At 54.5% G+C, this 20,195-nt stretch overlaps 2 protein-coding genes across 4 annotated transcripts in view; one reads left to right on the forward strand and one right to left on the reverse strand.

The window, feature by feature from the left end:
- Positions 1–950: 950 nt before the first annotated feature.
- Positions 951–3,842, forward strand: POMC (proopiomelanocortin). The gene is made up of 2 exons (XM_054566357.1): positions 951–1,082; positions 3,038–3,842. The coding sequence occupies exons 1-2, from the start codon at positions 951–953 to the stop codon at positions 3,677–3,679; spliced, it is 774 nt and encodes a 257-aa protein (XP_054422332.1). The 3' UTR covers positions 3,680–3,842.
- A 1,943-nt stretch (positions 3,843–5,785) lies between these two features.
- EFR3B (EFR3 homolog B) overlaps positions 5,786–20,195 on the reverse strand; it is a 77,668-nt gene continuing 63,258 nt past the window's right edge. For all 3 annotated transcript variants that reach the window (XM_054568971.1, XM_054568965.1, XM_054568959.1), the window contains exons 13-23: positions 19,422–19,594; positions 18,901–18,976; positions 18,292–18,453; positions 17,024–17,155; positions 15,953–16,020; positions 15,066–15,193; positions 14,244–14,335; positions 13,094–13,142; positions 11,873–11,979; positions 10,663–10,712; positions 5,786–10,212 (exon numbers count right to left, since the gene is read on the reverse strand). In XM_054568971.1, the coding sequence (XP_054424946.1) occupies positions 10,107–10,212; positions 10,663–10,712; positions 11,873–11,979; positions 13,094–13,142; positions 14,244–14,335; positions 15,066–15,193; positions 15,953–16,020; positions 17,024–17,155; positions 18,292–18,453; positions 18,901–18,976; positions 19,422–19,594 (1,143 nt within the window). In that variant the 3' untranslated portion in view covers positions 5,786–10,106. The remainder of the gene's footprint in view (positions 10,213–10,662; positions 10,713–11,872; positions 11,980–13,093; positions 13,143–14,243; positions 14,336–15,065; positions 15,194–15,952; positions 16,021–17,023; positions 17,156–18,291; positions 18,454–18,900; positions 18,977–19,421; positions 19,595–20,195) is intronic.

Genomic DNA, 20,195 nt, shown 5'->3' on the forward strand with positions numbered 1-20,195 from the left:
GCATCAGGCGGCATCGGGAGGCATCAGGCACCCTGACCTCTTGACCTCAGCATCTGCAGCGAGGTACTTGAAAGTGTCTTTGGTAGGTGTTCACGGTGGGAGGTCACTCCCTTCTACTGTGTGTCTATCTCTTTCCCTTCTACACCTACAGCATTTTCAAGCCCAGCTGTTTCAGACTACATCTGAGAGAACCAGAGATCACGAGATCAGATGTGAATGTGCTCCGAAGATGATTCGCTTTTAAAAGAATGGGGGTCACTTTAAAAATTAATCTCTCTAAAGTCACAGGGATCTGGAAATAGCAATCACTGGAGTGACTAGGGTACAGGACAGCAAAGTGGGCTGGCTGAGGTTTTGGCCAGAGGTTTTATTTGCCTTTATTCAAACCTCCTACTCACAGGAAGTAGTTTCTGAGGAGTGGTAGGATCTTGGGGGGTGGGGGGAAGGAGGGGAAGAGACCCCCCTGGAGCAGGAGTTTCAGGATCCTCGTGTTTCCCAGGTCACCCCGTGGATCTGAAGTGTTAGAGCTATGGCTTCATGAAGGCAGCGAAACAGGAAAGCTCTGTGCTGGGAACAGGAGAAGTCATTGCCTCTCTCTTGGCCTCAGTTTCCCCATCTCTCAAATAAGAGGCTAAACCAAATGACCCCTAAAATAGCTTCCAGCCCTAATGTTCTTTGGGGTTTGATTCTTAATAGGAGATAAAGGGGAAATTTCACATGGTTTGCCCGGGTCCAGTTCCCCTCCTCTCCAGCGCAATTCACACCACCACCCTGCGCGCCAACCTTGTCCTTGAACTGCTCCTGTCCTCGAAAAGCCTTGCGCTCCACAGGTGGCTGTGTTGTTAATGTTGGCTCCTGGTCCTTCCTGGTGAGTGGCCAGCATTGTTCTGCTCCTTGCAGGGGTCCCACCGGTCTCGCTTGCCTCTGCAGATCCCCGGCCTGCCTGGAAGATGCCGAGGTCGTGCTGCCGCCGCTCGGGGGCCCTGCTGCTTGCCTTGTTGCTGCAGGCCTCCACGGAAGTGCACGGCTGGTGCCTGGAGAGCAGCCAGTGTCAGGACCTCACCACGGAAAGTAACCTGCTGGTACGTGGGCCATGGCCATCACCTTGGGTGTCAGATGGAACTGGGGCTGGAGCTGGAGCTGGGACAGCACAAAAGAAAGTGCTAGGGGAGAGGGAAAATTCATTCCCAGGGATATGGGAAGCCTGGGTCAGGAATAGGCCCTCAGGGTGAAGTCAGCTTGAAAGCAAGGAGGGAAGAGTAACTGTGTAGAGATAGTGCCATGAAAATAATACTAATACTAATAATAGTAATAACAATAATTGTTTCTCAGTGGAGCCTACATTTTCAATCTTTTAACTCCCAAACTATTCCTCTTAAAATAACCTCATATCACTTGCCATTTCATTCCATTTTTCTTCCCTTTCTATCTACTACCAGTTAGAAGGCCAGCTAGGTAGTACCACAAACCATCTCTAGAGGGAGAACGAGTACCCAGGTGCCATTGTCATTTTCCTCTGCCCAATGTCTCGAGCTTGTGTTGGAAGACTGACCTGCAGCCTCTCCAGGAGCACGAAAAGATCCTTTGTGCCAGGCTGGAGTTCCCTCCAGGTCACCACAGGGGGTGTGTGTGTGTGTGTGTGTGTGTGTATGTGTAGGCATAAACGAGAAATGATAGCATGCCAAGGACTAAAAGACACACTGCTGGCGTCAGCAGCCGAGTTCCAATCTGCTGCCAGCACCTGCCCGGTGAGGGTGGAATGCATGTCATTACATTCTGTGTGTTTTGTCAGTGGAGAAGCTTAGTTAAGGTAAGAGAGGCTTTCTCAAAAACACAGAGCAGGTTGCATGTGGAATAGTGAATAGAAAAAAAGAGCCCAGGGAATCCTGAGCGTTCTAGTTCACAGACTCTTGCTTGGAAATGCCCGCTGCACAGCCTCTCCTGTTGAGAGCTCGCCAGGGAAGGGGCACCGGTCATATGGCCAAAACCCATGGGCTCTAGTCTCAGTTCTGTCACCAGTGAAATGTAGAGCCTTTCCAAGGGAATTTCCCCCCTCTGAGCCCCCTGTTTCAGATGTGGGGAGAGGAGTATGAGATTGTCTTTGTTTTCCCGTTAATATTCTGCAGTGTTATAATCCCAAATCCATGGAGCATGGAATTCCCGACTCAGCAGAGTGGGTGGGAACCATCTGTTTCCTCCTTTGCAGTCCCGAGAAACTGAACACTCAAGGCTACAGGTTTTAGGTCATTTTCCTGCGCAACTGTGTACCACAGTCAACTTGTGTGGTTACAGAGAGCAGAGTCAGGGGCTCCACGACCCGTGCGAGGGAAATAATCCTGGCTTTCTAGCCCTTCTTCCAATCAGAATGAGGTGGCAGGGAAGCGAACCACTCCCTCCCAAAGCCCACTGATTGGAGAAAGCACAGGATCCACTCAGAAGACTTGAAAGAACCAGAGGAAGTGCCAGATGGGGGTGGGAGAGTTTTGAGGCATGGTAGGAGGAGGTGGCTGGGGTAGGGCATGAGGTAGGTGTGCTGATCACTGGGGTAAGTTTGAGGTGTTATTGAACATACAGGCAGTAGAAGTCAGATTTCCACTTTTTCCACCTGGGGATATTCTCCCAATTTCAGCCCTATTCTCCACCCAGACTCGTATTGAACCATATTTATTTATTCAATATTTACTGAGTGTCAACAACTGCCCCCCACCTGCCATTGATTGACCAATGCCTATATATGAGGCATATAACAGTAAGGTGTTGACCCTGCTCACAAAAGCAATGGGACCAGTACACCCCCGAGGGAGCGGGGTGCGTGTTGTAGTTGCCGGGCACAAGTTCTAATGCGGACAGCAGACAAAAGAGCAGGTGTCCAAACTCCATCTCATTTGTCCGTGGGTGGGCAGAGGACAGGTGGGCAGGCGTCTCCCGCAGGGCGGCCGTTGCGTGCGGAGGTCGGAGCTTGGCGAGCGGAGCCCCGGCAGAGCGCGGGTGCGGGGCGGCGCGGCGGGGTGCGCTCACGCGCTCTGCTCTCTAGCAGGCCTGCATCCGGGCCTGCCAGCCCGACCTCTCGGCGGAGACGCCCGCGTTCCCCCGCGACGGCGAGGAGCAGCCCCTGACCGAGAACCCCCGGAAGTACGTCATGGGCCACTTCCGCTGGGACCGCTTCGGCCGCCCGAATGGCAGTAGCTGGTCAGGCGCGGGCCAGAAGCGGGAGGAGGAGGTGGTGGCGGCGGGCGATGGCGCCGAGGCGGGCCCGCGCGAGGGCAAGCGCTCCTACTCCATGGAGCACTTCCGCTGGGGCAAGCCGGTGGGCAAGAAGCGGCGCCCGGTGAAGGTGTATCCCAATGGCGCCGACGACGAGTCGGCCGAGGCCTTCCCCCTCGAGTTCAAGAGGGAGCAGGCGGGGCCGCGGCGCGAGCCGGCGCTGAGCCCCGAGCGCCCGGCCGAGGGCGCGGCGGCCCGGGCCGGCCCGGAGTACGGCCTGGGGACGGAGCCCGGGGCCGAGGCGGCGGCGGTGAAGGAGGACGGGGGGCCCTATAAGATGGAGCACTTCCGCTGGGGCAGCCCGCCCAAGGGCAAGCGCTACGGCGGCTTCATGACCTCCGAGAAGAGCCAGACGCCCCTGGTGACGCTGTTCAGAAACGCCATCATCAAGAACGCCCACAAGAAGGGCCAGTGAGGGCGGAGCGGGACAAGGGGCTTCTCGCCCTGGGAAGTCGACCCCAAAGCCCCCTCTTCTGCCCTGCCTGCCCACCTCCCGCTACTGGCCGGGCTGTGGGAGCGGCCTATGTTCAGCTGGTTAAAGCTGTATGTAGTTAGGAAATAAAACCTTTCAAGATGCACATCTGCCTCTGACTTTGAATGTTGACTGGATGAATAAAATAAAAATGCGTATCCATCGAAGAGCAGCATATAGTGGAGGAGAGACATAACGGTTTCCATGTGACCAGGCGTCAGTATATTTCACGAGACAGGGTGGGAATGGAAAGGAAATGTACTTCCCTATCCCTTCAATAAATGGGTCTTCAAGGGGCCAAATAGTTTAGGTAATGGCTCAGGGTGGCTACATTTGCCACCCTCCGTGGGGTGGGAAAAGACTGCTCAACCAGAAGATGCATCAAAAGGCAGGGTTGCTACAAAAGTGACCCTGGCACCTGTCCAAGTCAGCCTGGCAGGGATGAAGCTCAACAGCAGCTGGAAGGGCTCTCGGGCCGTAAGGGGGGAGGCTATGGTAACGTCCCCTGCATCCAGCTATCACTGTGACCTTAGGCAAGTCTCTGGCCTTCTCCAAGATTTAATTCATTTTCTCCTTTCCTAGTATGAGGGCTCTTGTGCGGATTAAAACGGATTGGATTATCCTCTTGGCAGTGAGAAGCGTAAGTGTGAGTGCTGATGATTCGAATTAGTTTGTATTTGACTTCCCTCCCCAATACATTCTCAAACATGTGGTCTCACCCACATAGACACGCATCCATGGGGACACACCTGTACAAATACAACGCACTGTGCACGGATACTTCCAGTCCCACAGGCTCAAGCCTTGGGGGCCGCTTCCTCCTCCCAGGCTATGCCCACATTCTCTTCCCCTGACGCTGCCCAGCCTAAGCCCTCTCACCCTTCTCAGTGCTCCTGTCTCAGGCCTCCGCTGCTACGACAGCTTCCTGACCAGCTGCTCTCCTTGCCTCCAGCTCCTCTCCTCCCAACCCATCCGATACAAATCCTGCATAGTCATGTATACAAAATCTTGCTTTCCCCACATTCCCTGGCTCAAGGGGTTAAAAAGTTATCCCACCCCAATTTTCCATCAGTTCCAAACTAGAGGGCATGGGATGCCAGGCCCCTGTCAGTGAGGTTCGCACTCCTTACTGAACCCCGTTCTCAGGTTCCCATCTGCTGACCTGCTCTCTCTTCCCCCATCCTCCTTCACCCTCTGCCGGGAATTCCCCACTTTCCCCACAGCTTTGAATGTTACCCCCTTGTCAGCATGAGCCCAGGCTCAAGTCCACGTCCACTGGGAAAGCTGTGATCTGTTCCAGCCACACCTGTTCATTTTCAGTGTTTCTGCAGCCAGCCCCTCCGCAGGGGAGGGCTTGCAGCCTGGCTCCGTTGGCGGCTTCCTTGCTATGTGTGTGTATTATGCGCGCCTCAGGGAAACCTGTGCGCCATTAGGGAAGAGGCCACTGGCCAGGTTTCTTTTCTATGTCCCCATGATGTTTTCACAATGCTGGGGCCGTAGGTTTGCAGCCACGCACATGTCCAGTTCACAGGAGACTCACAGATACTTACACACACGCACGCACGCATGCACACACACACACACAGAAGTACACATACATGTCAGCTGCATCAGACACACCAGTGGCCAGTATGATCAAAGTGGCTGGGAAACATTTGTGTATGGGACTTACACATATTATTTTGATGCTCCGGGAGTTCATAATGAAAGAAAACGGGAATGCCCTGATGTAAGAGGAATTGGAACACCAGATTCCTAAGATAAAGTCTCCCCCACTATAATGAAGGAACGGCCCACACCGTCCCTTGGAGGATGCTCCCATGCTGGGAATCCTGGCCTCATGTTGACATCTGGGAGCATCCTTTCTCCTGCCCTCCTTCCTTTTGAGGCAAGTAAAGTAATGGCAGGTGGGGGTGGCTAAATGTCAGTGGTTAATGTTGGTATTTTCAGATCCTGTTGGCATCTCAAAAAACCATTTACTTTAAAGAAATCAAATAGACAACCATGTGGCGACAACATTAACATTTATTTGAAAAGGGCATCATAAAGGCTCATTGGGAAACCACGACTAATAGTTCTACAGAATGATCTTGCTATAAGAGCCCTTCTTCCTACACTCCCCACCCCCCGCCCCCGCCACACACTTTTCTTTCCCTTTCCTTAAAACTAATTGGACTCAATGAGTTTAAAACACAGAAAACTGCTACAGGCACTAATTCTGCACTCCCATATAAATATGTCAGCTATTATATACATACATCGTCAACTAGGAACTACACACATGTGCACGCACGCGGGCACACACTCTCAGCCAGGCTCTGAAGGTCTGAATGGACACGGACATGATACCACGTATGAGCTGCAGCATCTGTGGAGTCACAGCTCCGCACTCCACAGGCCAGAGTCAACAGTCAGTCAGGGAAGAAGAGCTCAAAAGGGGGAGATGATGAGGCCCTAAGGTCTCCGGGAGAAAAGTGCTGGTCATCCCGGCTGGTGCAAAAAGAGGGCACAGGAAACTGCCTTCTGACCCCAACAGGCCGCAGATCCCCAGCCGCAGCCCCTGTGTCTTCTTCCCACGTCCCCAGCTGGCAAGGCCTATGCCCATCCTTCCCGTCTGCAAACGTAGCCAGGTTTGGGATAAGGGGCCACTTGGACCAGAAGATTTCTAGGGTTAATAGGGGGAAGAAGCAACACACTGTCCTAAACTGTCTCCCAGGCATAAGGAGGATGTTTTGTTTCAGTACAGCTGCCTGCCAGGTCTATGGGTCGGGGGAGCGGGCGCGGCCTGCCCAAGTGAGCCGACCTCCTTGTCCCTCTTCACACTTCATGCTCAGCCTAACAGCTCTGGTCTAGTTCTTTCCCACAGGCCCCCCAACTGGCCAGGTGCCAGTCCATGGTCATGAGGAGGGGTGGGGAGAAATAGCCTCGCTTCTCAATGACACTCTCTTTATCCAGGTCAGAAGGACTGGGGATCATGAAATAGCAGCTGGAAGGTATCGTGACCCAGAGGCCTCCAGAGAAGCCCAGAATTCTGGCCTTTGTGTCATTTAAAGGTACTCCAAGGCTGTTCTAATTCTTAAGCCAGTTGAAACGTTCTCTGGGGCCCGGAACATCCGGGGCAAAGGGCAGCACGTACGTGACCCTCACGCTTCTTCCAGCACTCAGTCAGTCCCAGCCCCACCTTCGCGCTGCTCATTTATACCAGCGGAGGGCTGGGCAGCGGAGAGTATCAGAGGACTTTTCTAGTTCTTCTTCTGCCCTGCTCGGGTTCCTCCTCTGGAGAGGAGGCATTTAGGAGTCAAGAAATCACTTATTTCTACTTTTCAGAGAGAGGAAAATAGGAACAGGCACAGGGCACTGGGGACCCCACTGCAGGGAAAACAGGAGGAGCCTGCAGAATGCGGGTGCTTTCTGCTGACCTGCTTCTTATGCACAGACAGGACTCAACCAAATTAACAGAACTTCCTAATCTCAGCTACTTTCATGCCTGTTAAGTTCCGTCAGCAGAGTGCTGACCCAGCCGACCCCTTGCCCGGGAAGCAAGAGTCCTCAGCGGCTTTGCGGAGCAGCTGGTCTGGATGGGCTTGCTGGCTCAAGATCACAACAGAGAAGGGCGGCAGAAAGGGCCAGCAAAGACACAGCGCTGTCCGATGCTGCGGGGCTGGGAAGGGAGGAGGCACTGACAGACGCTAGGCCGAGGGCCTGAGGGCCCCGGGCACCCACCAAACTGCTTTGCGTCCTTCCCCAGGGCTTGTGGAGGGGTGAAGGGGTGGGGGAAAGGAGGCTGCTTAGTTTAGCATTTAATTGTCTGTGTGGGTTAACACTCACCTGACACTTTCTGATTCTGAGGCATGCTTGGCCGGGACCCAGGTTCTACCTCTCGTTGGCAGGCAGCCTGGCATTCTACCGAGTGTGGGTTTAAATCGAAACTGGGAAGAGGACACTCAAAAACAAAACAAAACAAAACAACAACAACAAAAAAAACCGGCCGGTTCTCCCAAAGAAGCACCTCTTGGTTAGGCAGCTGTGATGGAAAGAAAAAGCTGCTTTGGACAGAGAAGAGGAGAGAGAAGCTGAGTGTATGAAGAATGCACCCTTTTCTTCACTCTGTTCCCAGGGTGGGGACGAGGGACTGACTCCTGAGAGGACCTGCAGGCCCCTGGTCCTACGCTGGCTCTAGAACGAGGCTCCAGGGCCACGCTACTCACATCCCAGAGCCAGGGTCCCCAGGGCAGTGCTCAGGGTGGTGTGGCCACAGGAGTGGACCCTCAAGTCAAGGAGGCACAAGAAAGAAACAGGGGTTCTCAGCAGAGCCGAGCAGGGGACACAGCTGGGAAGATCCTGTGGGGAAAGATATGTGGGTGGCTCAAGATTTAGGTTTCCTGTGAAGTTTCTTTGCAAGGTGTTTTGCCTTCAAATTTGTTTCAAGTTATTTGAAATGTGGTTTCTTAATAGGGAGATATTGAAGTAAGGAGAAATCTCAGTTCATGCGTGTAAAGTTAGGCTGAGCACTAGCTAACAGCCACAAGGGGAGCGGGAGCTGGGCCCTCTCAGGCCTGGAAATCATGCCGGTGTCCGGAAGCTGCAGGCCCAGAGCGCAGAGGCAGCGCCCAAGGGGGAAAACTCAAGGAACAAGGGCCAGGAAGCCCGCTGCCCCAGAGATGACTGCTCATGTAATGGCAAAGGCGTATGTTAGGTTTCTCCCTATTTGAGAAAATACACCCATCTGTCGGGAACATCAGGCCCTCACTGGGCACCTGTGCAGACCACGCAGGGGTGTCACGCGGGGGTGCCGCGCAGGGGTGTGCCCCAGCACGTCCTGAAAGGCCTGCTGCCCCCTTAGCAGGGGCAGCTTGCTTCTGACCCCGCCTCACACTGCCTAAAACTGCACCCTAACGGGGTTCCTTTGGGTTGAGAAATCTATTCACTCTCCCTCTCTCTAAAAAACAAATTAACCAGGGAAGAATCACTTGGCTAGTCACACCTCACTGTGAATGGGGCCTCATGGCCTCACTGGATGAGAACTACTTGGGGCCACAGGGCGCCATTACAGGGGGAGCCCCGGGGATGGAGACGGGAAGGCCCCGGGAGGGCACAGCCTCCTGCTTCCCCTGCACGCAGACAGGCCGACCGGACTCAGGAGAGACGGAAAATCCAAAGGCATCTCCAACGCCCACCCCAGGCCGGAAGCTTTGCCAGCTGGAGCTCAGGCCCAGACTGTGTCCAAAGAGTAAAAAAGAAAAAAGAAAACCATTCCAGTATCAGGTGCTGGATTCTTCTTCCTCAAAGGAAACATCCAAAAGGTTGACTTCTGATGCCCCAGAGTCCCTAAGTGCTGGTTCCCCCACCGCTATCCCTGCCCAGCACTGCCCCCCACCCCCCACCCCAGCTGGCAGGGAGCCGTGCCCACAGGCGGTGATACGTGGGCCAGCCTGGGCCCTGCTGTGCTTCCTCTTTTGAGTCATTTGGAACCAGATTAGCTGGAACTGCCCTCCCTCAACCCAGAGGCTATAGAAGCATGGGGTGGGAGTGGGGGGCTCCCCGGGAAGAAAAGTAACAAAGAGAGAGAGCTCAACTCAGAGAAACACCCAGAAGGGAGAGAGCCGTGGGAGGGCCAAGCGATCTCCCTCTGAGCCAGGAAGGTGGTGAGACCCTGCAGAGGGGTCTGCCCGCTGCTGCCGGCCGCTCCGCTCTGGCGGGGCGGGGTGGGAGGAGGCAGGCCCGGCCTGGGGAGAGCCCCCTCACCAGTGGCTGGCCGCCCTTCATTTCCTCCTTTGCTGACCCCCCACCCCCTGCGACGTCTGCCCCGCTCCTGCTACAAGGGCTCAACATTAATTAGTAACACACAGAGTCACGAAAAGACAGCTGGCAGGGCGAGCCAGAGGGCAGGAGAGATCCTGGGGACTTGAGGGCCTCAGTACCAGAGGGAGGGGGTGCTCTGGGGGAGACAGTCACCCCGTCTTCCAGCTCCCACAGCAGGGCTTCCCCGGACCACTGCGTCTCCATGTAGTTCCGTCCGGGGGAGGCAGCTGTGCCCTTCCCATCCTCACACCATGAAAGCCTTTCACTTGTTACACCACATGGGAGCCCCTCAGGACCTCAGACGCCCCACAATTGTTGGCCCCTTGACACAAAGGAGGAGACGAAAGGTGAGAGGCTTATTGGCCCTAGAGGGGTGGGTGGCCGACCCCCTGGGGAAGACAAGGGGGAAGCTGGGGGGCCTGGGCTCCACCTTGCTTAGCTGGGAAGGTGCTGCCCCCCAAGGTGACCTTTTGTGAGATCCCAGTGAGATGTGCACACAGTGGGGGTGGGGGTGAGGGTGAGTCCCCTCTCGGGCCCCACCGCTTGGAGGAGCTCCACATCTTGGACTTCAGTACACACACAGATCCGGAAACTTCATCTCGTAGACGGGGATGGAGTGGTTCTGAGGCTGGCCGTAGGCAGCGGTGATGGTCCCTGACGGGCTGGGCGGGGGCCTGGGGCAGGAACGCCGGAGAAGGAGGGCTCAGGACGGTCTCCTCGCCCCCCCCCACCAACCACCCCCCACCCCGCTGTGCCACCTAATACAGCAGCTCATTTGTGTTTGTCTTTAAACAGGGACCAGAGCCTTTGTTGCTCCATGGGTTTCCAGTTGTCCTAGAACCTACAGCTTCATGGCAGGCTCTACAGTGACACTGTTGCATTAGAAAGTCAAGACTTGGCCTGGGAAACAGGGACCCCTGGCTCTTTTCCAGGGTTCACTGAGCTGTCTCTTTTCCTCTCTAGTCTCGACTTCCTTTTCTGGGGAGAGTTGGTGGCTGGTTGCAGCCCTAGGGACAGAGGCTGGAGAGAGGGAGGACTGAAGGCAGGTGCCAGAGGAAGACTCGGGAGGGGCGCCCCACGCTGGACCACAGAGGGAGGGGTCCCCGACCAGGGCTGCCACTTACCGGATGGTGATTTCAAAGATCTGATTGAGCTTGCTCTGCAGCAGTGATGCCTAGACACGAACAGAGGCCGAGTGAGCCAGGGCGCCGCACCTCCACCGGCTGCCGCGGCCCCGCGGGCCAGGGCGCGCACACGGCAGCCTCGGGCAGTGCACCCTCGGGGCGGGAGCGTTCCCAGCCTTGTCTGGGGACCTTGGCTGTGGGGCCGGGTCAGGCAGAGCTACCCAGCCAAGGCCTGCCGGGGACAACACAGGGGCCAGGAACACCAGGAGGGCTTCGGGAAGCAGCTCCTGAAGGACCCTTAGCTCCTCCAGCTGGGACGGAGGGGACTGCAGGGCCTGGAATCAGGAGGCTCAGAGCTGTTCCCAGCTCTTTCCTCAACCTCAAAGAAGCGGCTGTGCAAAATCGGTGGGTTAGGGAACAGGCTTGCTCTGGTCCCGTGCGGCTCCAACTGAGTGCACGCGCAGAGAGAGTGAGCGGTGCGCATGTTCAGTAACTGGGCCTCAGCTCCGCGTTCCTGAAGTGAGCAGCACGCGCCTCTCAAGGCGGGACAAGAGGTTAGCGTAATATGGGCCCCCCAAACCTATGTTATACTTACGTGTATTTATATATAATTATATATTAGAAATATATAGGTATGTATATTGGAAAATATATAAAAGACTATTACATGTATTTTTGTGGAGAGAAAAAAGTATAACGTATGAGTTATTTGTAAATTTTGGCTGTTTATAATTATAATCCATTCTTACTAAGATGAGCACTGTGACTAACAAATCCTAGCATATAAAATCAATTTTGAGAAACAATTGTGTTTTTCTGTCATGTGGCCAGCGTCACGGCACCAGCCTGTAGAGCAGTCATGAGAATGAAATACGCTAATAAATGCAAGATGTTCCGGCGCACAGTAGGTCCTGTCTACATACTTGCTATTGTGATAATAGCTGTTATAACCTGTTTGATACAGGAGGTCCCGAGGTCAGGATTTCTTCCTTGTTTGAAAAGCATAAGTGAGGTCTGAGGGCCTGTATGACTAACAGCCACACCTTTTGGTTCCCGGGGAAACAATGGAGGGCCAGGGCACTGAGGCATCTAGGCCCTAATCCCTGGATGACAAAAGTGCCAAGGTCTTCCAGGAACCCAGTCCTGGCCGGGGCCCAACTCCAGTGTCTGCACGGTCCCCGGGGACTCGCCCTTGCTGGGCCTCACTTACCCTGGCCCCGCAGTGGGCTGCTATCTCCTCAAAGGGCGCCTTCTGGAACTTCTCCACCACCTGCCGCCGCCGCTCACGCTCCTGCTCCTCGACAGCTACGCTGTCCACTGCAGCAGAGAGTTAGGTCAGCCTCCGGTCCCGTCCCCGATGCGGGGCAGGGGCTGGAGAAGACAGGGAGCTGGAGGGACCCCTCCAGGGGACGCTGTCTGGGACCGAAGCCAGGCTCTGCCCTCTGCAAATGGGCAGGGAGGGCCTGGTGCCATGGCTCCGCCCCAGGGGGGCTGGACCTTTTCCTGATTCTGCTGAGGGTCAGCCTCCTTCCTCTGGTAAGGGTTTGGGAACCAGCTGAGCAGACCCTTAAGCTGGGCTTTTAAAGTCCTCTGGGGCTGCACCGCCACTAGGACTTTTAACGGGAAGTTTCCGGAGCAGGAAGGACTTGGGGCGGTGGGGGGGATTTGAAAAGGGACAGCAGCCGTGGAAAGGCCACAGAGACCATAAAAGCCAATGCAGAACCTCTATCGCCGAGTGGTGTGAGGCTATTTAGGGTTCTACATATTCCTCTTGGGATTCAAAATGAGTTAGGAAAAAAGGGGAGGGGTCTCAACTGTGTCCATCATTTTCCATTTCAGAAGGTATGTTACGTTTAGAAAGAGTACCATTAATGACAACAAAAATAAGAAAAGTCTGGCATTTGAAGACATAATTTGTCATCAGCATTCAATAAAGTTCTCTCATTTGGAATACCATTGAACAATAATTCAGACAGAAGATGTAATACTGCATTTTAAAATCTATTGCCATTATTAAATAAATATTAATATGATTTGTTCTTAATATCCCTCATTGGTCAACTTGTTCTTTTGTATCAAATTCTATCAAAAACTAGTCAAAGTATTTGTACACAATTGCTTGTTACCTGTGCGGCTGTAAGCCTCAGGGCGTTACTTTTAAAGGCCACTGTCAGGAATAAGAAGGCCACCTGATCAAGACACACAGGGCAGCACTGCTGATCCCCAGCAGGCAGGCGGGCCTGTTCACTGCGGCTTTGGTGGTTGGGATGAGTTCCCATGGAGGACGCCACCAGCCTCTATCCTCACGTCTGTGCTGAATCACCCTCCGTGGGCAGCGGACGGGGCCACACACACCCGCTCGCCACCAGGACCCAGCTCTGCCTGCCCTGCCCTGCCCTCCACCTGGAGTCCCTGGGGGCCTCCCACTTACCAATGGCCTTCTTCAGCGTCTCATAGGTGATCTCCTCTGCAGGCACCCGCTGAGGGAGAGGGGACAAATATTCAGAAAGGTGGGGCAGGGGAGGGTGGGGAGGAGGCAGCCCTGGCTTCCTCAGTTAGCTGGCAGCCCTGTCGCTTCTCAGAAGGATGTCCCCATGGGCAGACACTCCCTCAGGACACCCACCTTCTCATCAGGGGCTCCAGAAGCTCCCCAAGAGTGGTGCGATGGGGGCGGGGAGGCTAATTTCTCCTCAGAGTCTCACCTGAAAGAATGCACTGCCCCCTCCCCCTGGCTAGTCCCATCAAGCCTGGTGGGGAGAAAATACGGTGATTCAAAAAAGCCTTCAGAGACCTAACAAAAAATATTGGAAATGAGAGGTATTGGAAATCAAAGGTAGATTTCAAGAACTGAATAACATTTTTGGGGACTTAGGATATTAAATTATCCATGATGTGATTTGAGTATTAAATAAAGGTAAGAAATGCTGAGGTTGGACCGAGGATCTGGGCCACAGGGTCTCAGTCGTCTGGGGAGCCATAAAAGGAGGTGGGAAACGATGAAACCCACACGAGCTGCTGCGCGGATGTGTGCCCCTAAGTCATGCTGAGAATAGGGAAGGATTTGGACTAAGTTCCAGGAATTCCCACAGGACTATGAGCTCCCGGAGGCAAGACCCATGATTTATTCATATCCTATCACTTAAATACAATATTAAGTGAAAGAAACAGACACAGGAGTGAATGGCTTCATTGACAAAAAGTTCAAGAAGTGACATAAATCAGGCTAGTGGCTCCCTTGGCGGAGGGCGGGGGAGGAGGGCAGGCAGTGCAGAGGTGGGGCTCCTGGCCAACGACGCAGTTCCAGCCCCTGATCGGGGCGTGGTGCACACGTGCATCCTCATGGCAGTGTGGCGGGGAGGAAGGTGGACACAAATAATTTTTTCCAGATGGAAACATCTATGATATATACGACGGCAGTAAGGAAACGGGACTTCCTCGAGAAATTCCTGTGCAACCTTACAGGAGTTGTCCAGGTGCGGGGCTTGGAGCACGGAGGGCTCGACTGCGCAGGAGGCGGGGCGGGCCCCGCCCCCAGGGTGCTGGGCTTCACCGGGACAGAGCATTGAGAAGGAGATGCTCACCTCCTCCTTCTCGGGGCTATTCCTAGATTCCACCTCCACCTGCAGGGAAATGGTTTCTCCGATGCTCTTCCTCTTGGACAAGCGATCCTCATCTGGGAAAGGGGAAGCCAGAAGATCGAGCTCCCGCCCTCGGGGGGCGAGCCCGGATCACGCCCCCAGTACCAGCTCCCAGGTCCCCGGTCCTCCGAGGGCTCAGCGCACATGCAGGCTGCAGGTGGACTTTACGGAGGCCGCGGCCCCCTCTGCCCACGTTAGGGTGGTGAGTCTGCTCCTTGGGGCTAGGATTTTGAAACCACTGGTGAGCACAAAGAAGCTGCTTCTGACCACAAAGCATGTATCACCCTGCGTAAGCGTCACCTGCTCATAGCCCCAGGGGCTGTCATTTGTGTAGCATTTACTACCTGCATTTGCCTTCATCATCCCATGTAACTTTCCCACCAACCCTCTCAGGCAAGTGCTGTTAATATCCCTAATTTACAGTCAAGGAGACTGAGACTCAGATGCCAAGAGCCTTGTCTAAGATTTTCCAGGAAGTCAGTTACAGAGAGCTGGGCCTGCAGCCCACGTGCGACACCACGGGGCCTCTCCCGTCCACAAGCCAGGCTAGCTTGTGGGCCAGTCACTGCTAGGACCCCCCCACGGAGGAGGAGAAATGCGGGGGGGCGGATCCAGAGGATCTCACCGCAGACCTTCACTCTGTCTTTCTGCTCTTGTGGGACACTCGCGATGTCTTAGAAAGCGACTTAAGTCCCTTACATTCAGGCCTTTATGGGCCACGAAAAGCCAGAGGCAGGCTTGGAAGCCCCTGAGCAGAGCTCATACCTGTCAGCTGAGGGATGTAGGGCAGGCAGAGCCTGTCTGCGTTGTAGCCGCTGCCCCCGAGGACTTCACTGATCTTGCTCTGGCGGAAGAGGAACTCGATCACCACTCCATCCAGGTTCTGAGACAGCCTAGAGACAGCGGAGGGGAGAGGCAGGTGAGAGCCGTGCGTAGCTAGCATGACTTCCTGCTGGCTTTCCTTATTATAAAGATAACGTTCTTTATACAAAATGACAGGGAGGCAAATGGAAAAAAAATCACCCAGAGCCCCACTTTTCAGAGAGAACCTTCAGGGCGCGGAATCCTCCGGGCACATACGCTCCTGCGCAGGTGCACGCACACCCGGCGCCCCGCCCCACCGCCCTGTCCCCTGATCTAGTCCCTGTACCTATTCTATACTGAGTATTTCCCGTCAGCTGTTCTTCCAAACCACTGTAAGTGGGCCACTAGTTATTTGTTGTGTGAATGGGTCATAATTGATAAAGCCGTCCCCTGTTGTTGGATGTTGTAATTTTTTTAGAATATCTTTTCCTTGAGTTCCTCTGATGCTGAAGCGACACTGGCCCATGGACTCCAGTCTGGCAATGCCACTTGGATTGGTGGCAGTGTCTCATCTAGAACAGCGGCTCCAGGATTGCTACCCCATGGGCTTGGCCAAAGCTCTCAGAGGTGGCATCACGCACCCTGTATGGCCCAACACATCAAGACGGCTCAGGGTGTGCATTACACTCACATAATGAGGGCTGAACTTGACCCAGGACCTACAGGCTGCAGGCAGCGTCCACATTCGGCCCTAGACCCACGGAGGCCTGAGCCCCTGCCGTAGACCGCCCGCCTTCCTACTCAGCTGCTGTGAGCGTCTGGGACCTGGTCCCAGGTGCGCTCCTCACCTGGGCCTCTCCACAAACACGTCCTCAGGGAGCATGTACGGAGCCTCTTTCTTCCTGGTCTCTATCACCTGGAGTTCGGGAGGAATCACGCGGTAAGTGCTGGGCTCAGCAGCGGGAGGGAGCGCAGAACAGACGAAGGAAAGGGCTCCCGCATCCCCAGCCTTTCCTCCTCCACAATCACTGGCAGCGCACCCTACAGCTGGGCTTCTGAGGGAGAAACTCAGAGTGACAGTGACCCCCCGAGCAGCCTGAGAAGCCCAGGTGGCCTGTGCAAGCCATCCCCAGTGACACATATGCATTAAGTGTCCTCTGAACACAGGGGACTTAGCTCCCAAGAGACTGCTCTTTCTTGCTTCTGGGACCTATTCCTGTTTTCTCCTTAAACCTGAAATATGGAGCATGGGTTACACCATTTCTCAAGCCCTGAAGCGTTGCAAACACACCCTGATGCGCAGGGACATGTTGAGTTTCCCTCAGTGTCCTTTGCGAATGTTTGACAAGGAAGGTGAAAGCTATTAAGATGGTGAGAAGTGGGAGGATAGTTGGCAGGCAAGTATATGGGGGAGGTGAGTAAACGATGATGCTAGTGTTTTTAATGGAGAGGATGTCTGGGCATTGCCTCTCCCGCACCCCCGCATGAGCCTGGAGGCGGGGAGCTCGGTGGTCTCTGGCCCGTGGATGCAGCACCGTTCCCCACACCCTCCAGCTCAGGCCAGCGGAGACCTGAGGTTTCCTGTTTTGTTTTGTTTTGTTTTGCTAGTGCATTTTCAAGTTAATCCTAAACGTGATATCATTCCACCTTCAGTACGTTCTAAAATGTCTTGTGACAAATGAGAACATTTGACTATAGACTCAGTCTCGGGCAATACTAAGGTATTACCGATCCTTTAATTAAGTATGTTAATAGCATGGGCAATCATGTGGGAAGATGTCCATTTTTTTAGATTTAAATACTGATATATGTAGGGGCAAAATGACATGGCAGCTGAGATTTTTAAAACTTCAGCAACGGAAGAGAAAAAGAAAAGGAGACAGATGCAGGAAATGTGGAAAAAACCCTCAATAACCCACCTCGTGGATGTGCTGGCAGAAGGCAGGCACGGTCGTGAGCTGGCTGATGAGGTTCAGGTAGGCCGCGCCCAGCGCGTACAGGGCACAGCGGTTGTACACGGGCAAGTTCTCTTCATTGACCTGGGCCAGGTCCTGTGGCAACACAGAGGGGCCTCTGCAGCATTTAACTGGCCGACTACACAGGGCTCCATCCTCCACCTGCCCTCTCCCCAGTCGCGAGGAGGTGGCCCACTGCTCTAGGCTAAGCCTTTTTCAGCCTCTGTGCCATAATTTCTTGGAAGTCAGAAGCCACCCTCATGAAAGCTGAAGCGAGTGGTCCCTAGATCAATCCAAGAGAGGCGATGACCTCAACCTTCCATGTGACAGTTCCGGCTTTAGTGACTTTGTCCAAACCCTCCTCACCAAGCCCACCTCTAGGAGGCTGTTTCCTCCGCTGCAGACCTTGGATGGCGCTTGGAGGACTAGATCGGCTTGCTAAACCGGGTTCATGGGTTAAACTGAGGAAATTGTGGGAGTTACCAGGGGACTGGATACAAAGAAACCTCAAATTCTAGACTGAAGACAATGATAGCAGCTGGGCTGGCCTTGCAGGCTTTAGCAGCGCCAAGCGGGTGGCCTAAGACTCGCCGCCACTGAATTTCCAGGCTTGCCACAAGCCCGGACACAATGCCTGCCTAGCTTCAGGGCCGGGAGAGCCTGACCTTTGAGGTCTGAAGGACATACCGCAATGGCTAGAGCAGACTTCCACCCAGGCAGACCCTGAAAGCCTAAAGTCCTATGTAGTGCCACACTGCCTGCCGAAGAGCTACAGAGAGGCTGCAGAACTACAGCCCCCAGGCTCAGGGGCAGAACTGGGAATGTGTATTTTTTAATAAATGCTTGAGGCAACGCAGAAGCACAGCCAGGCTTGGAAACCAAATGATTTGCTTTGGGGTCACTTGGGGCTTACAAGCACCCTCTTGGCAACACTTGGAGTCCCATTCAGACTCTTCAAGAAACTTTAAATACTAGGGGCTAAGGTGTATTTTTGAATGACCCTCCTCCTTTGGTGTCCATGAGCCTGAGAACGGGCTAAAGCCATGGATGAAGCATTCGTCACGGCTCACCTACAGGCCACAGTTTGCGGCCTTCGCGGAGGAACGGCCCAGGAATTCCTGGGCGCCAAAACAAGTGTTAAGCAGTCGCTACGCAGCACTCTGATTAGTGCTTCATCATAGCAGGTCCTCGCCCCTGATCCCGGCCCCGACGTCCTGCCCCAGCAGCCACACCTGAACAGCCAGCACCAGGCGGATGAGGTCTACCACCACCTCCTCGTTGGCCAGCTCGATGCTGATGAGCGCCAGCAGGCCGTAGAGCGCCTCGTAGTGCTTCTGTATGTTCGTTTCCTCCTTACAGCTCAGGTAGATGTGTCTGTAGAGCTGCTGGGAGTGCTGGAGATGGGGAGGCGGGCAAGGTGGCAGGGGCAGGGAGGGGCAGGAGGGTCAAGGAGAATGGAAAAACCAATCAGCAGGGGTGTGGGAAAGCTGCATGTACCCCACTTCCACCTGCAGGGTGAGGACGCCTTTAAAGCAGACACGTGCAGGAGCGCACAACCAGGGAAGGCTGGGTCCAGTCAAACCCGCAACAAAAGCTGCCACCAAAATCGTTTTAGGATCAGAACAGTCACTGGCCCTGGTCCTCATTTGGCCTCGGTGATACGTAAGACCCTGGTGGCTTGACCCCCAGAGGTGGCGGCTGCTCATCCTGCCTGAGCACAGTCAAAGCGGGAGGAGGCCGGCTCGGGAGCAGTGGTCTGCAGTGACTTGGGGGCTGGAAGGTCAGGGTGCACAGGGCCCGGCCCGCCCGGGACTCTGCATCTTGAGATCACATTTGCTAACCTTCTTCATGAAGACGGTGTCCTGTCGGGAGCACTTGTCCACTTTCAGCTTCAGGACAGAGATGTCACTCAGGGTACTGGAAAGGGACGTAAGGGGCCACCGTAGCCCTTGTGTGAGGCCAGTCAGAGTTTGTGTGGTGTCACCGGGCTTTATCCCGATGTCATTAGTTGTCCCAAAGCCTCCCGGTGCTCCTCCAGCCCTGGTTCCTAGCCTGCTCTCTACTTTCTCCCAGCTTCTCTAATTCCTGTCCCTTTCTCTTAAACATTGTTCTAGATTATTCTCTTCACCCTCACCTGAAAACTCCCTTTAGTTCGTGCTCTTCATCTCCCAAATCTCCAATCCATCCCCCTTCTCCCCCAGCTGTGGCGCCCTTTCAGTCGCTCCTCCCCTCACAGGAGCCCAGGTCCAGGTCCGTGACCCCTCCTCTGGCGGGTCTCACGGAATCTCTGACTTGTCCTCCCCTCTGCATGTGTGGCCCTGCCGCGAGTCCTCTCCCATCACACAGCCACAGGGAAGTTCACCTGATGGACGAGAACTTGTGGCGGTTGCCATGACGGTCAATGAAACTGATGAGAATCTCTAGAACGAAGAGACGGATCTCTGCATCATCCATGAGGGCGGTGGACAGAAGGCGGTCCAGGAAGTTGCTGGGCAGGGCTGACATCATGTTGTTGCACTGGAAACCTGTGGACACCTGCAAGGGAGCCCAGCAGGGCCGGGCTTAGGAACGCTGGCCCTCTCAGCAGCCCACAGAGGGTGGGTCTGAAGCATCTGTCCCTCTGGCATCTCGCAGCGAGGTCCTCCAGTCCCGAGTCCCCAGGTCAGACCCACCCCCGGCCCCGAGCGCCTCGGGCAACTTTTTTGAACACACAGACATCCACCTAGGCAACCTCCTCAGCTCAGCTCAGTAGACATGTGGTTGGATGGGGAGGGTGTGCAGGAACATTAGCAGTTAAAAGCAAGCCAGGGATGAGCACTGCACGGGAGCAGGAGCCAGGAAGCCTCTGAACTTATGTTCTAGGCCACTGGGGCACCACTGATAAAGAGTCACCGTGAATACAGTGCTTTGCTATGAGTCACAAAGAAATGGAGAGACAATAGAAGAAGGTAGAGCTGGGCTGAGGAATCAGAACCCATGCAAATGGCAACAACCAAGAACACACACAACATCCGGTTACATCTCTTCTGGCATGGCCACCAAGGGGCTCTTCTGATTAAAGCCAGTTGGCATAGACCCATCCTATGTGATGTCGAAGCTGTCAAAAGCAGCAAAACATATTTATTGTTTAGCCCCT

The sequence above is a fragment of the Pteronotus mesoamericanus genome, unplaced genomic scaffold, assembly GCF_021234165.1.
Source record: "Pteronotus mesoamericanus isolate MK-2021 breed Mesoamerican mustached bat unplaced genomic scaffold, CSHL_Meso_final contig_101, whole genome shotgun sequence".
Taxonomy (NCBI): domain Eukaryota; kingdom Metazoa; phylum Chordata; class Mammalia; order Chiroptera; family Mormoopidae; genus Pteronotus; species Pteronotus mesoamericanus.

Bases quoted from the DNA above. Each gene is read 5' to 3' on its own strand.
- POMC (XM_054566357.1), top strand. From the start codon at position 951: ATGCCGAGGTCGTGCTGCCGCCGCTCGGGGGCCCTGCTGCTTGCCTTG. The intron at 1,083-3,037 runs GTACGTGGGCCA...GCTCTCTAGCAG, and splicing joins CCACGGAAAGTAACCTGCTG to GCCTGCATCCGGGCCTGCCA.